The sequence below is a fragment of the Polistes dominula genome, unplaced genomic scaffold, assembly GCF_049000335.1.
Source record: "Polistes dominula isolate Pdom_NZ unplaced genomic scaffold, Pdom_raw_medaka contig_31, whole genome shotgun sequence".
Classification (NCBI taxonomy): domain Eukaryota; kingdom Metazoa; phylum Arthropoda; class Insecta; order Hymenoptera; family Vespidae; genus Polistes; species Polistes dominula.
Window position 1 is genome coordinate 5,333,298 of NW_028300925.1, and position 14,225 is coordinate 5,347,522.

The following is a 14,225-nucleotide window of genomic DNA, read 5'->3' on the forward strand; positions in this document are numbered from 1 at the left end:
AGAAGAAATGAAAAAGAAAAGTAGAGCCCATTACAGAGAAGGTCGTTTATTATGACTTTTAAATATGCAACAAGGTATATATATATATATATATATATATATATATATATATATATATATATATATATATATATATATTATCCTCGTGTCTTAAAACACGCATTGTAAATGATCTAACAAGAAAAGGGGGAGAACATTTTTTTTACCAAAATGTGAATTAGTACTCTGTAATGCGTCCTCGGATAAATATAGTAAGAGAGACAAAAAAGAAAGAGATAAAGAGAGAGAAAGAGAGAGAGAGAAAGAGAAAGATAGAGAGAGAAAGAGAAAGATAGAGAGAGATAGAGAAAGAGAGAGAAAGTGAAGAAAAGCATTCGTCATGCAAAAAAACGGGGGTGGTAAGCCACGTAAATGACATTCTTGCGAAAGCGCCATGCGAGCGAATTGAAGAAGGGGTGAGTGGTGAGGTAAGGGGTATGCAGACTACAGGAACAATTAGGAACATCGAACAACTACGACAATGGAATAGTCATGCGAACATATAACGAAGGGTGTGCTGATATTCGTGCTACTAGTTACAACTACTACTAATACTACTACCATTGCTAGTAGTGATGGTGGTGGGGTGGCGCGTTTCTAATCTACGTTACTACTTCCTAATATCACGCTTGAGAAACTCGAGAGAAACTGCTACTGTATATGCGAGGCGAACTCGTCTCAATGTGTAAAATGTTATTAATTATATAGAAGTAAGTAAGTATGTAATGCTAGATATAACGAGTAAGCGTAGAAATAAATAATTAAAGAAATAAAAAAAAGAAATATCCTTACAATTGTAATTATAATACATAAGAGTGACAGACTAGTTCATTTATTTATATCTGTGCTGTGTTTAAACGCTACAATTATTTCAACGTTTCACACTAATTTGTCAAGTTGTGTGTCCAAGGGTATATAATTAATTAATTTATATATATATATATATATATATATATATATATATATATATATATATAGAGAGAGAGAGAGAGAGAGAGAGACAGACAGACAGAGAAAGAAAGAGAGAGATAGATAAAGATAAAAATATATAGAAAGAGAGAGAGAGATAGAGAGCAGTAGAAAGAGAATAATACAGTAATAATAATAATTAATCGTAAAATCGAATTAAGAATATATCGAGTCAGAGAATGGGGTAATACAGGACGAGTAATTTTGGGTCGATGATAAACGGTGGAGGTTAGGTTGGTGATTGCTGTTGTTTTTTTTTTTGGATGATTGTGTGGAGAGCTAAAAGTTTATTTTTACGAAGCAAAAAACATACGACTTTTGAAATGTTCGAAGTACGTATAGATAAAACAAAGCTACTACGTCTCTGGATAGAGAAATGAATTTTCTTATGGTAGATAAGAAAGAATAGTAATTCATACGAATGTCCGTAGATCCATAACGTTTGGCCATTGTCGAAACAAATGTTGTTACGATAGAATTTTATTTATCCATCCTGTATATAAATCTAGATAGAAATGTTTTTCTCGTATTCTAATATCGAATAGATACGTAGAACATAAAACGTAGTAGATATGCGTTTACTATAAGTGTCGTTTGTAAATTTTTTTCTCGTTTGTTTGGGTTTTTTCTTTTTTATTTAACGACAATAATAAATTTGTCGCAATACTAATGTTGTTATATTCGGATTAACATGCTCGTTTCGTGCGAATTCTCCTTTCTCACAGTACTCTGAGATTCGATGAAAATCATTCTGAATGATCTAAGCGCAACACATCGCATTCGCCATCTAAAATCTGTCCTTCTAAATTCTACAAAATTATTTTATAGAAATCTTATCTCGAAAAACGTGAGAAAGGAAATGAGACTTTCGAAAATACATTCTTTTTGTCTGCACATCTAAATTTGATTTTTCCTCATTTTTCTTCAGATATTTCTTTAATTATTCTAATTATTTCCTTTATCACGTCTCGAAGAATAATCAAATGAAATTCAGGTGTCGAGGCTTTCGTGATTGTATATATATATGTAGGAGCGAGTAATAATTAGAATAATAATAAATTTCATAATCCATTTGATGCACGTCACAACGAAAAGTTTCTTTTATGAGACTCTCTACATATATAGTAAACAGCAGCTTGCATGCTCGTATCAAAAAAAGAAGAAGAAGAAGAAGAAGAAATAGAAGAAGAAGAAAAATGTTCGCATTTGTTAACAAAAACAATATTAAATAATAATGTTACATTGAAATGTAAAAGACACAAAAAAATAAATTTAAAAAAAAATATATATATATATAAAAGTTAAATTCATTACTAATTCAAATATGTCGCTAAACGTATGCCATAAAAAATAGGATAACTAAAATATACATATTTATACATATGTATTATTACATCTATATATAGATGTAAAATTTAAAAAGAAAAATTTGTTGTACGTGAAAACTTTGCCGTGTTTTATCTTGTCTATTCGGGGATCGAGTACTTTTCTATTTGGAAAATAAAAATTGACGTATTCGATGGTAAAAAAGGGAAGAGAGCATACAAAAAAATAAATAAATAGATACAGAAATAACAACTCTCACTAATTGCTACGATCTCATTTCTCAAAATACTTCGTGCCATGAAAAATTTCATCGTCTAAGCAAAATACGATATATAATAAATACTAAAATTTATTCACGAGCAATTAACGTAGATTCCACGAAATGATGACATTATTTATGAAATCTAATTTATTGGCACACGGTATACATATTTATTCAAGATACAAAAATTAATCGTCGATAAAATATCGAAATGGAATCTATGTTCTCATTCGTATCTAATTCTACTGATCGAAATTAGATTACAAAATAAAAAAACAAAAACCAAAAAGGAGATAGAAAAAGAGAGAGAGAGAGATGGATGTGCAAAATTTATGATAAAAACAAAACAAAAATTTTCCTTAAAGAAATTAAAAAATTAAAAAAAAAAAATGAAAAAGAAATTTAAAATTCGAAAAGAAAATGACCGGAGCATTTATTTTCGTAGACGAAAAAAATGAAAACAGGCCTAAAGGCATACCCAAGGAAAAAATATAAATAAAAACTAAACACAACACAATTATTAAAAACAAAAAAAAACAAAAGAAAAGGATAAGAGAGACAAAATGCATCTACATAAAAATAAATAGGAAAATAGATAGAGTTAGTGAAAGAGAGAGAGAGAGAGAGAGAGATAAAGTTAAAGATAAAGATTAAGAGAAAAAGAGAAAGATAGAGAAAGAGAGAGAGAGAGAGAGAGAGAAAGAAAGAGAGAGAAAAAAAGAAGAGAAAAGTAAGAAAGAAAAAAAGAAGATAAAAAACGTTTGTAAGAGTTTACTCGTGAATCAAAAGGGTCGAGGTGAAGGCCCGCGCAGGCAACACAGGTACGTTAATTTAAATGAGAATGTTTGTTGATCCAAGGAGACAAAAAATAACTTGCTCCTCGTTCAAATATGCTCTGGGACGATAAAACAAGCTTCGTTTGTGTGTGTGTGTGTGAGAGTGAAAAAAAAAGAAAATATCGAAGAAAAAAAAAGTAGAGAAAAATCATTTTTTTTTCTTCACAACCAACTACAACGCACACAATTTTTGAACGTTCTCATTTAAATAATCCGTCCAACGTGATACACTGCTGTTATCGTAACATGGAAATATCCACAAGTATAATATACATATAAAAAATGTAAGAAATCTACACAATATGAAGAAAGATATAATATAGAATCGCATTCGGATGTCGTCGAGTGTTGCAAACTGTGTTTATGTATAAATTTACGTATGTGTATGCGTGTATTCTGTGTATGCATGTGACGTTATTAAATCTAATTAAAAATGAAAAACAAAAAAAAAATCAGAAGAAAAGATAAAAAAAATAATTTAATGCGAATTTAAACTCGTTAGCAGTCAAAAACACACAACGAATCGAGCGTTTTCTTTTACTAGTTAAAAAACGTAGTTATTATACGAGTCTATTTGCCGTCTTCGTATTTGTCGTCATCGTCGTCATTCCGTAAGTATATGTATGCAAATTATGCGTTTGTGCGTGTGTGTGTAAATGTATGTGTATATGAAATGTGTCGTTGGTGATGTTCACGCGAGTGTTGCAGCTGATGGCAGCGAGAACTTACTCGCTGGCTTGGGGAAATGTCATCCCGGTAAAGGACGGGGAGAGGGTTTCCGTGTACATCTCGCAGCCCGTGCCTTGCAGGTAATCATTCTGCCATGCCTGAGTATCCGGAGACTGAAACACCAACCAACCAGGCTCCACGTCATCAAACCTTTCAAGAAGCACCGTGTACAGAACGTGAATGGGGCACTCGCCACGAGAACGATCGCGTACATTTTTTTTTTTTAAAGAAAATTTATGGTCGGCCCGAAAAAGGGAATAAAGGGGACGAAGGGTTGTTTTAGGAATACAAGGAAATTTAGAGAAAAATATAGGGAGACGATAATAATGGCTCTTGCTTTTCTCGAAATCAGCAGCGAAAGAGAAAGAGAGAGAGAGAGAGAGAGAGAAAGAAAGAGAAAAGAAAGATAGATTCATAGATAAATGTTGGCCTTACTCATATTATACAAGGGTGTGTTGTTTACAAGGGGTGATTCTATATATAAGTATATAAATCGATAAAAAGGAGTAACATTCTTTTTGTTTGAAAAAATGTTTTCGAGAAAATCGTGTAAGATAATTGTAAATTTAAATAATTTATGTTATTACCTGATTAATAATTTATATTTTTAATTATAAAAGAATACTTACTTAATGAATTTCTGTTCTTTTGTACACTTTTGTACAAATGAAAGAAGATTTGAAAATCGTATCGTATGAAATATTCAATTGCCACAGAAACGCGTCGCAGTTCGACTGATAGAAAAAGACGACACTAAAAGGGAAAATATAAGTCGAACGATTGAAGGTGAAATGTTAAACATTACAAAGAACAATGAATTCGAAAGCGTAAACGAAAGACAATGTTTTTATAATTGATACGTCATTGAAAAGATAAACACACTACGAGAACGATTTTCTCAAAAACAAGGCCTCAAATGAAAATATGTTATTCTATTGTTATCGACTTATATATTTTTACATGTAAAATCAAGTCCAGTTCAGTTGTACAATCCTTTCGGATACATCATCAATATGCATAATTCGTTCAATTTTAATTGACACACACCAATATCGAAATTATCAGTGAGAACGGAGAAAATTTGACATCATTGTAGAATATTTCTCGTTATCACTAACAATTTCTAAAATATTCTTGTCAATATATCGATTAGAAAATAACGCAAAAAGGGCGTTTTTAAGACGAAGAAAACTTTCCTTCGTAAAAAATATTTATTTTTTTTCAATATCGACAAATATTTATCGTCATTCTCATATATATATATATATAAAACATTTTATAAAAGAAAACTCTGAGCTCGTAGAAAATAAAGAAAAGATAAAAAGAGAAAGACAGAGAAAGAGAAAGAGGAAAAAAAAAGAGTAAAAGAAAGAGAGTGAGTGAGAGAGAGAGAGAGAGAGAAATCGTTCGACTTAACGCGATTTCCATACAGTTCCTTCCATTTTTCTTCGTTAGAACGATCATGTTAGATCGTTCCAATTAAAAATGAAAAACTCGTAGGCATCGAAAATCTCGTAAAAAGAAGTAAAAGAAGACAGAAAGAGAAAGAAAGGGAGAGAGAAAAAAAAGATTATAAGTTGTGAAAAAAAAACCTTAAATAAAGGAAAAAAAAAAAGAAAAAGAGAGAGAAAGAGAGGGAAGGAAAAACCTCCCTTCTCTTATCATCGTATATAATCTTTTTTTTATTGTTTCTTCTTCTTCTACCATCCGGTGGAGTCTGTCTGTTCCTCTCTCCCTATCTCTCTCTTTCTCTCTCAACTCGAAATTCGTATCGAGCGAAAGCACAGGCCGCTTTCTCTCGGAGTTCTTCACGCTTGTGCGCCCGCGCGCACTTTCCTTTCACGCTCGAAGACTCCCCTAAAGGCGATTGCGAGTCCTCGTTTTCGTCGTCGTCGTCATCGTTGTCGTTGTTAGTGTCGTTGTATAGTCATGTTGGAAAGAACATAGTAGTAGACACGTTTATCGTTTATACCAACCGTAGCAGCGCACACCCATTTGAAAAAAGTGGAGGAATAAGGGGAACGTTAACGAGATCGACTCAGCTTCGCCGTTATCCACTACTACCACACCTCTCCTTCCTATTTGTTGCTTGTTTTTCTTGTTGTTATTATTGTTGGTTGTTAGGTAAGTTGTATGATTATTGGATCTCCGTGTAGACTCACGCATACACGTATATATAATTTTGTATACGCGATAGATCGATATCAAATTGCGTTCAAATGTTAGGGGACGCGTGTATGCGTAATTATTATTGCATGGTGATTGTCGTTTAATCATCTATTTGATTACTCGATTTTAATTGAAGATTTAAAAAAGTCGTGTAAAGATAAACATATATAGTATATATAATTGAAAGAATAAATAAATTTTAATAGTAGCATCTCGAGTTAATTAATAATTTACTGAAAGATATTGGATCTGTTTCATTTTAAAATGCCAATATTGATATTTGACGAACTACGTCAATAAATTTCTTTTATGAAGAATAGAATTGAAATATAGTTTTTATTCTAAGAATACTTATTATATTTCTGATAACGTTAATTAATGAAAATACGTTCGTTAAGATTATTTTGCTGTTTTTTTTCTCTCGACGAGTTTACTCGATAAGTGAAGCTTGCTTTTTAAGATCCGACGAATCTTTTACGTATATTATCTACTAACAATAAGTCGCAGAAATAATCGTACTAGCCTACACTGTCAATTTTAAATAATTTATATTTACATATAATGCAAAGTTTTAACGTGCATTTGCACACAAACTAATTTAGGATTATTAAACTTTCAAATTGATATAATATAACTCAATTTTGTTTTTAAGTAGTACTTGACTAGATCAATTTTTGAATTTTTTAATGATTTAGAAATGGATATACTTTTGTAAGATCTATTATCTTATTTTTCTTAAGTTGATGATTTATTTTCTTCATTTATGTAAAATCATATTTCTCTTACAATAAAATACTCTTATATCAATAAAACTGATATCAATAGACAAGTTTATTAATCCTAAGATATATTTCTTTGTATAAAAATTTGAAAACATTGCATTACAAACAGATATATCAATTGTTTTTAAATTTGCACTAAATGGTACGAATATTTCTGTAACTTAGTGTATGGTTATTTACGTAAGTGTAAATTTAAATAGAAACATAATATTTGTGTTTATATATCTATATATCTATATAAATATATAAATATATATAGAGATATATAAATATATATAGATACATAGATATATAATAGTAGTATATAGCAAAGAAAGGTGAAAGTACGAAAAAACGTTACTAAAGCGATGTAGGGGTGGCTTACATCGACTAGGTGTAGCACAGATACGAATTTGTACAATATATAAGTTAAACACGTTCCATGTATATCCATATTACGTCATAATTATAAATATACATATTCATGTGTGTATAATGTGTACGTGTATAAGATATAGATGTATATATAATATATATATATATATATATATATAGCGTAGTGAGAGACAGGCGGAGGCGAAGCTTCATCTCTTTTTTATATCTTTTTTTCTATTTTTTTTTATACTGTGTTTATTTTATTGTTGCTTGCTTTCTATCCGATTCAAGAGACATCCGAGCCCTTTTTCAATTCCCTCCTCTTTAAGAAAGACGAGAAGTGACATTTGTATGAAGAGAGAGAGAGACGAGCTATATTATACTAAACGTCGTGGTCGTTGAAAAAGAAAGAAAGAAAGAAAAAAAGAAGAAAAAATAAGAAACAAAGAGAAACAAATGGTACAACTCGAGAAAAAAAGATTTTTTAATTAAACGAGACGCTATTAGCATTTCTTTCGACTAAGACTGACAATAGACGTTGTTAGTCCTAATTTATATTTTACAATTAGAAAATAAAGTGATACGATTTTATCCTAAATACGGTCATATTTTCTAACATAAAATAATATTTTTAACGCATTAGTATGTCTACATTTTTTTTTATATTAAAATTCTTTAAAAAAAATGTATATAAATATTTCAAATACCTTTAATCACGATAGAAAAAAAAGATATATATATATTTAATTTTAATTTCTATACAGAAATTGTCGAGTAATAATAGCAAACAGTATAATTAATCCATTCCTCGATTAGAAAGATTTAACGGGATGAACAGTTAATTACAAAAAGCGATGGGGTGTGTTAGTAAAAGATAAAATGGCAGAGATCAAGATCACGATCGATTAAAGATAGTTTGTTCTAGATGAGTTAAAGACTTCGCTTTTTTTATATTATTTTTTTTTTTTTTTTTTTAATATGAGAGTTAAACGATTGATTAATATCGTATGAAAAAAAAAGAGAGAAAAAAGATACATAAGGAATAGTAATAATATTATGATTAATATTAATAATTATAAATTAGGTCTCGTCTCTTGAATCAGAGATACACGTATCAATTTTTTTTGGATTGTTTTGATTGGTCATGGACCGACTTACTCAGTTGCTCTCGCAAAAGGCATTCCAATGAAGGTAGGGCTCAGTGTCTCGGTGTACATCTCCATTCCAGTTCCACGTAGGTAGTCATTCTGCCAAGCCTGTATATTGGGCGACTGGTACCAATCAACCGACCATTTCTAAATCACACACACTCCTATGCATGTACGGATTGTGCGCATTTTTCCACGTTGTACGCGAGACACGAAGTTAGACGTGTTGTGTGTGACATGACGTTAATTCACGTACACACACAAACACACGTGAGCTCACGCTTACGCGTCTCTTAAGGTACGTACTCATTTTCGTTGGCGACGCCATGCTTCGTTATATAAAATATTTTTTTTTGCGAGCCAGGAGTTACAAAAACAAAATTATAAAGATTGAGAAAAGATAGGGGAGTGTGTCAGAAAGAGAGATAGAGATAGAGAAAAAGAAAGAGAAAAAAAGGAAAGTAAGTAAAAACATAGTTCGATCGATTGGTAACACAATTTCACTAGATTTGAATGAATTTTGATTTCTTTTTTGTTTTATTTTTAATCGGAAAATATTAATTCGATTATTATTTAAAAAACGTACGTAAAGTCAATGAACTCCAATCGATATTTTGATTTTTGCTCTCTTGCACTCTTGAACTTTTGCACGAAAGAGAGTTGTCTTAATAAAAAAAAATCTCGCGTCGTCAATTAGACAGAGGGAGACAGATAGATTGATAGAAAAGTAGGAGAAAGAGAGAGAGAGAGAGAAAGAGATAGAAGAAGAAAGAAATTAATAGAGTGAGTGAGAAGAATAGAGAAAAAAAGAAAAAAAATTGAACGACCTAACGCTGAAAAACTTACGAGTAACGTACTTGCACACATGCATAGAATAAAAGGAAATAGGCAAATAATATATTTAATTTGCCAATGGGATGACATATGATTTTCTACTGACCGTCTTGAAGGATCGCATGGCGAAGAGATTAGCCATCATTGTGCTGAATCCTGGTGCCAGGCAGGACTGCGCGATAAATCCTAACTTCAATTCGGCCAGGCAAATTACATCGTCGCCCTGCTTCCAATCCCACGATGGAATGTTTAGTAAATAGGCCTAAAACGTAATATATAGAAAATATAATATATATATTATCTGTCCCAGATCAAATATCTGTTTATTCATTTTTTATAACAAATAAAAATTTTTATACAATTGCCTCCAAATGATTCCAATTGTTAATTAATCGGACAAAATTTAATTAATTGGAATTAATTTTTATGGTGCGGATTGTTGCTCTATTTTTATATAAATATATATTTTTATTAATTATAATTTTAATTATATTATATATGTATAATTAAGATTATTAATAAATCTTATAGTATATATTAACATTTTATTATATAATAATTAATATTTATATTAATTATTATAATAAATATTAATATTAAAATTAATATTTATACATATATTAATATAATTTTTATATTAAAATTACATTATTTGTAATTGTAAATTGTAGAAATCCCTTTTTTACTTGGATACAAACGTCAAACGTTATTCCTTTACTCTTTTCCCTTGTCCTTAGGGACCCCACTCTAAGACTTTCTTGAATAAAAAGCTTATAACAAAAGAGTCTTTGACGTTTAACGTGTTAAATGATTTTTTCATAATAATAATATTTCATTATTTTGATTTGTTTTGATACCTTGTTGTGATACTGCATTAGCTGTATAATGACACGAATGTCATCCGAATAGTTCTTGATGGAGATGACGCGCATGATGTTGGCCGCGTCCTCGGCGTCCGGGTCCTGACAATACTTATTTGCCAAAACCAAACACGCGTCCGCATCGTGGACCTGAAAATCATTTGAACGGAGTGTTGCACTATTCGTGAGGTTTCATCATTCGAGAATGGGTAGGGACGAAAGGGAGAGAAATAGTTTCAAATAGGCGAATTGTCATAAGCGATAATTATTGCCCTTCGTCATTACGAACCGTTCGAAAAAATGCGAACAAATAATTAAACAATTCTTTATTATTATTAATAAATAATAATAATAATAATAATAATAAATATATGAAATACCCAATACGAGATCGACAAACTTCGCGAATTGGATAAAAATCGAAAAATTAATAATAAAATGAAATGAAAAGAAGAACTAGGAAGAAACAAAAAAAAGAGATTATGTTTCTTATTAAACATCATCGCCCGAGGATATGTAATAAACTGCGAGTTCTTTATCATAAGTAACGACACTCGTCTGAAGAGAAAAGTCGAGCAGGTTAAATAAAAAGTGACACGAACTAGAAAGACCAAGAACGACAAAGAATGAGAGAGAAAAAGAGAGAGAAAGAGTGATAGAAAGAAAAAGAGAGAAAAAAGAAAGAGATGTTTCATCGCGTTAATGTGACTAAAGACTCGGGCTTGATGATACGTTACAAACTATTGCTAATAGTCATAAAAAACAAACGAGAACACATTTTAATTTTACTAATAACGATTTCAAGTCATTTAATTATTAGTAAAAACCCGATTAATCGATTTATATGTGGTCTGAATGTATATAATTGTGTAGGAAATAAAAGAAAACTATGTTTTAAGAATTGAACGTGTTTTACATACATACCGAGAGATATAGGCATTATGAAAATGTGAGTTTCATGAAAAATCATTTAAAGAAGAAAAATATGAAAGAAAAATAAAACAGAAAGAGAAAGAGAGACTAACTACACGTTTCTTGAGTCATATGTAAATGTATTTATCTAGATAAAGAAAGAAAAAGAGAGAGAGAGAGAGAAAGAGAGAAGAAAAATGGACAAACAGATGATGATCGATCGTATGAAATTTGCCGATCTTCGGAAAGACAGGAGAGGGATTGATGGGTTAACGTAGGTCGCAGGTTGCACGTGTATCTGCACGTATCAACTAATGAATGAATGAATTAATTATCATGCCAAACTAACGAGAACTATCATAAACTTGAAGTTAAAGCTCGACGAAAACTACGAAGCATCAATTACGCAATAAGATAAGAACGCAGCCAAAAGAACGTTACAACGCAAAAATGAATTATGTATATATGTATATATCTATATATCTATTTATTTATATATATATATATTAGGGTGGGTAAAAAAAAACAATTATTTTTTTTTTTACAAGTGCCACGAAAAAATGGGTTGCTATACACTTTAAAAAAATTCTCACCAAATATGAGCTCTTAATTTTAATAGGAAGATCCTCCGCATCGCAGTTTTTTATTTTTTTCTCAGTCCAATAGAATATAAAATTCATACCTCATCATTAATTGATTGTACAGAAAAATTTTCTGGAAGAATTTTGTAGGAAATTTAATGCTCTACAAAAAAGGTATCTTATATTTTTTCCGTAAACCTCACCATTTGAATAATATTGAAGATTTAAGTTTGATTATTTTAAGATAAATTTCATTTTTGTTTATGAATTTTATAACTCGACAATAAATGACTATTAAAAAATGCGCAATACAAATTTTTGTAGAAAATTAACTGCTCTATAAAAATGGTGTCTTATGTTTTGGCGATTAAATTAAGCGTTCAAAAGATATTCAGAGACAGAAATCAGTACATATGAAAGTTTGATAATGAATTTCGAATTCGAATTTCGAATTGATAATGAATAATGAATTCTTTTGAACGCTTAATTTAATCGCCAAAACATAAGACACCATTTTTATAGAGCAGTCAATTTCCTACAAAAATTTGTATTGTGCATTTTTTAATAATCATTTATTGTCGAGTTATAAAACTCATAAACAAAAATGAAATTTGTCTTAAAATAATCAAACTTAAATCTTCAATATAATTCAAATGATGAGGTTTACGGAAAAAATATAAGATACCTTTTTTGTAGAGCATTAAATTTCCTACAAAATTCTTTCAGAAAATTTTTCTGTACAATCAATTAATGATGAGATACGAATTTTATATTCTATTGGACTGAGAAAAAAATAAAAAACTGCGATGCGGAGGATCTTCCTATTAAAATTAAGAGCTCATATTTTGTGAGAATTTTTTTTAAAGTGTCTAGCAACCCATTTTTTTGTGGCACTTGCAAAAAAAAAATAATTGTTTTTTTTTACCCACTCTAATATATATATATATATATATCTAGTTCATAATATAATAAAATAATGAGAGAGAGAGAGAGAGATAGACAGAAAAAGAGAGAGAGAGAGAGAGAGAAAGATAGAGGTAATCGTAAAACCTATAGAAATTTTTTCATAGGAAAAAATGAAACAATTCCTTACTAATATATAATACAAAATAAATAATATTATATTAATAAACTAACGTTCTAAATGTTTCTAATAATTAATTAAGAGGAGAGAGAGAGAGAGAGAATACGATGTGACCATTTCGCATCTACCAAATAATCTCCCAACACTTACCCCACTCGGGATGATAGCAGGTATGGGTTTATCCGGTGGGTGAAACACATAACCTTTATAAGAAGGTTACGTTTACGTCCTTTCTTTTGTGAAAGTTTCGAGGAACATTTAATGAAGGAATTAATTAAATATGCATCTATAGATGCATATATATATGTATATACTCATGTATATTATATACGTGTATAAAAGTATACGTATAAATACATATGTATAAGGGAAAAATTAACATGGATGTTACTTGTTTTATTTTTAAATGAGGAATCATTTGTATAATAAAATAAAGGGTAAAGGTCCTTCCTTTTTTTTCTGTTAATACTTTTATTCTTTTTTAAATATACTCTCGAGAATACAAGATGATGGAAAAATATTGTACTGTCTGGATGGTTTTGCGTTGTCTATCACGCACACACAAAGAACATATGAAAGCACGCATGACAGCTTATCAGGCGCGATAAGACAGACAGATAGGCAAAACAAGTGATAAAAAATAGAGTAGGGAATAAAAATAGGGAGAAAAAATATTTCGCGGACACGATCAATATTTATAGCTGACATAGTTGGAAATTTTGGGACTCTTGATACACAAACAACAACCATCCTATAAATTATAATTTGTTTATTTTGAATATTCAAAGAAAACGTTTTTTATGGAATCTTGTGGATAAAATTGTAATATCGCGCAAGTAGAAGTATAGAAATAGATAATAATCGTCGTTAATGTTCGACAAAAGAGAACGCGAAATTTTCATTAGGAGAAAATGAATAAAGAGAGATAGAGAGAGAGAGATAACGATAATTAATGTAAGTATTATTTCACGCAAGTATCATCGACGTCTTAATCGTGACCTCGAAGACTCACCTTGACCCGATGTAGGTCAATGGGGTTCATGATGGTCCCCTGAAAGAACTCCACGGTGGTGAAGTGTCGCTTGAACAATCCTTCCAGCTCGAGATCTGGTGGCTTCCTAAATGGTGGCACGAGTCCGAGACAAAATGATAGATATTTCTTTTAGAAATGTACGTTCACCTTGGATTTTCAGCGAAACATCCTTTTTCTCTTACAGCGAGTATGAGAATATATCGTCGAACCAATCGACGTGCACCTAGCTCGCCGAAGTATCTCCGACTTGTGTGTGCTTTTTACTTTGCTCTTTATTATTTGTATATATTTATATATAATACATATA

At 30.5% G+C, this 14,225-nt stretch overlaps 1 protein-coding gene across 5 annotated transcripts in view; it reads right to left on the minus strand.

The window, feature by feature from the left end:
• Positions 1 to 14,225, minus strand: part of slo (calcium-activated potassium channel slo) — an 85,905-nt gene that overhangs the window by 30,496 nt on the left and 41,184 nt on the right. For 3 of the 5 annotated variants that reach the window (XM_089170931.1, XM_089170932.1, XM_015334446.2), the window contains exons 8-11: positions 13,898 to 14,003; positions 10,306 to 10,458; positions 9,555 to 9,710; positions 4,162 to 4,274 (exon numbers count right to left, since the gene is read on the minus strand). In XM_089170931.1, coding sequence (XP_089027057.1) covers positions 4,162 to 4,274; positions 9,555 to 9,710; positions 10,306 to 10,458; positions 13,898 to 14,003 — 528 coding nt within the window. Of the gene's footprint in view, positions 1 to 4,161; positions 4,275 to 8,624; positions 8,762 to 9,554; positions 9,711 to 10,305; positions 10,459 to 13,897; positions 14,004 to 14,225 lie in introns of all 5 variants that reach the window. The other 2 variants (XM_089170929.1, XM_089170930.1) reach the window with 1 other exon arrangement.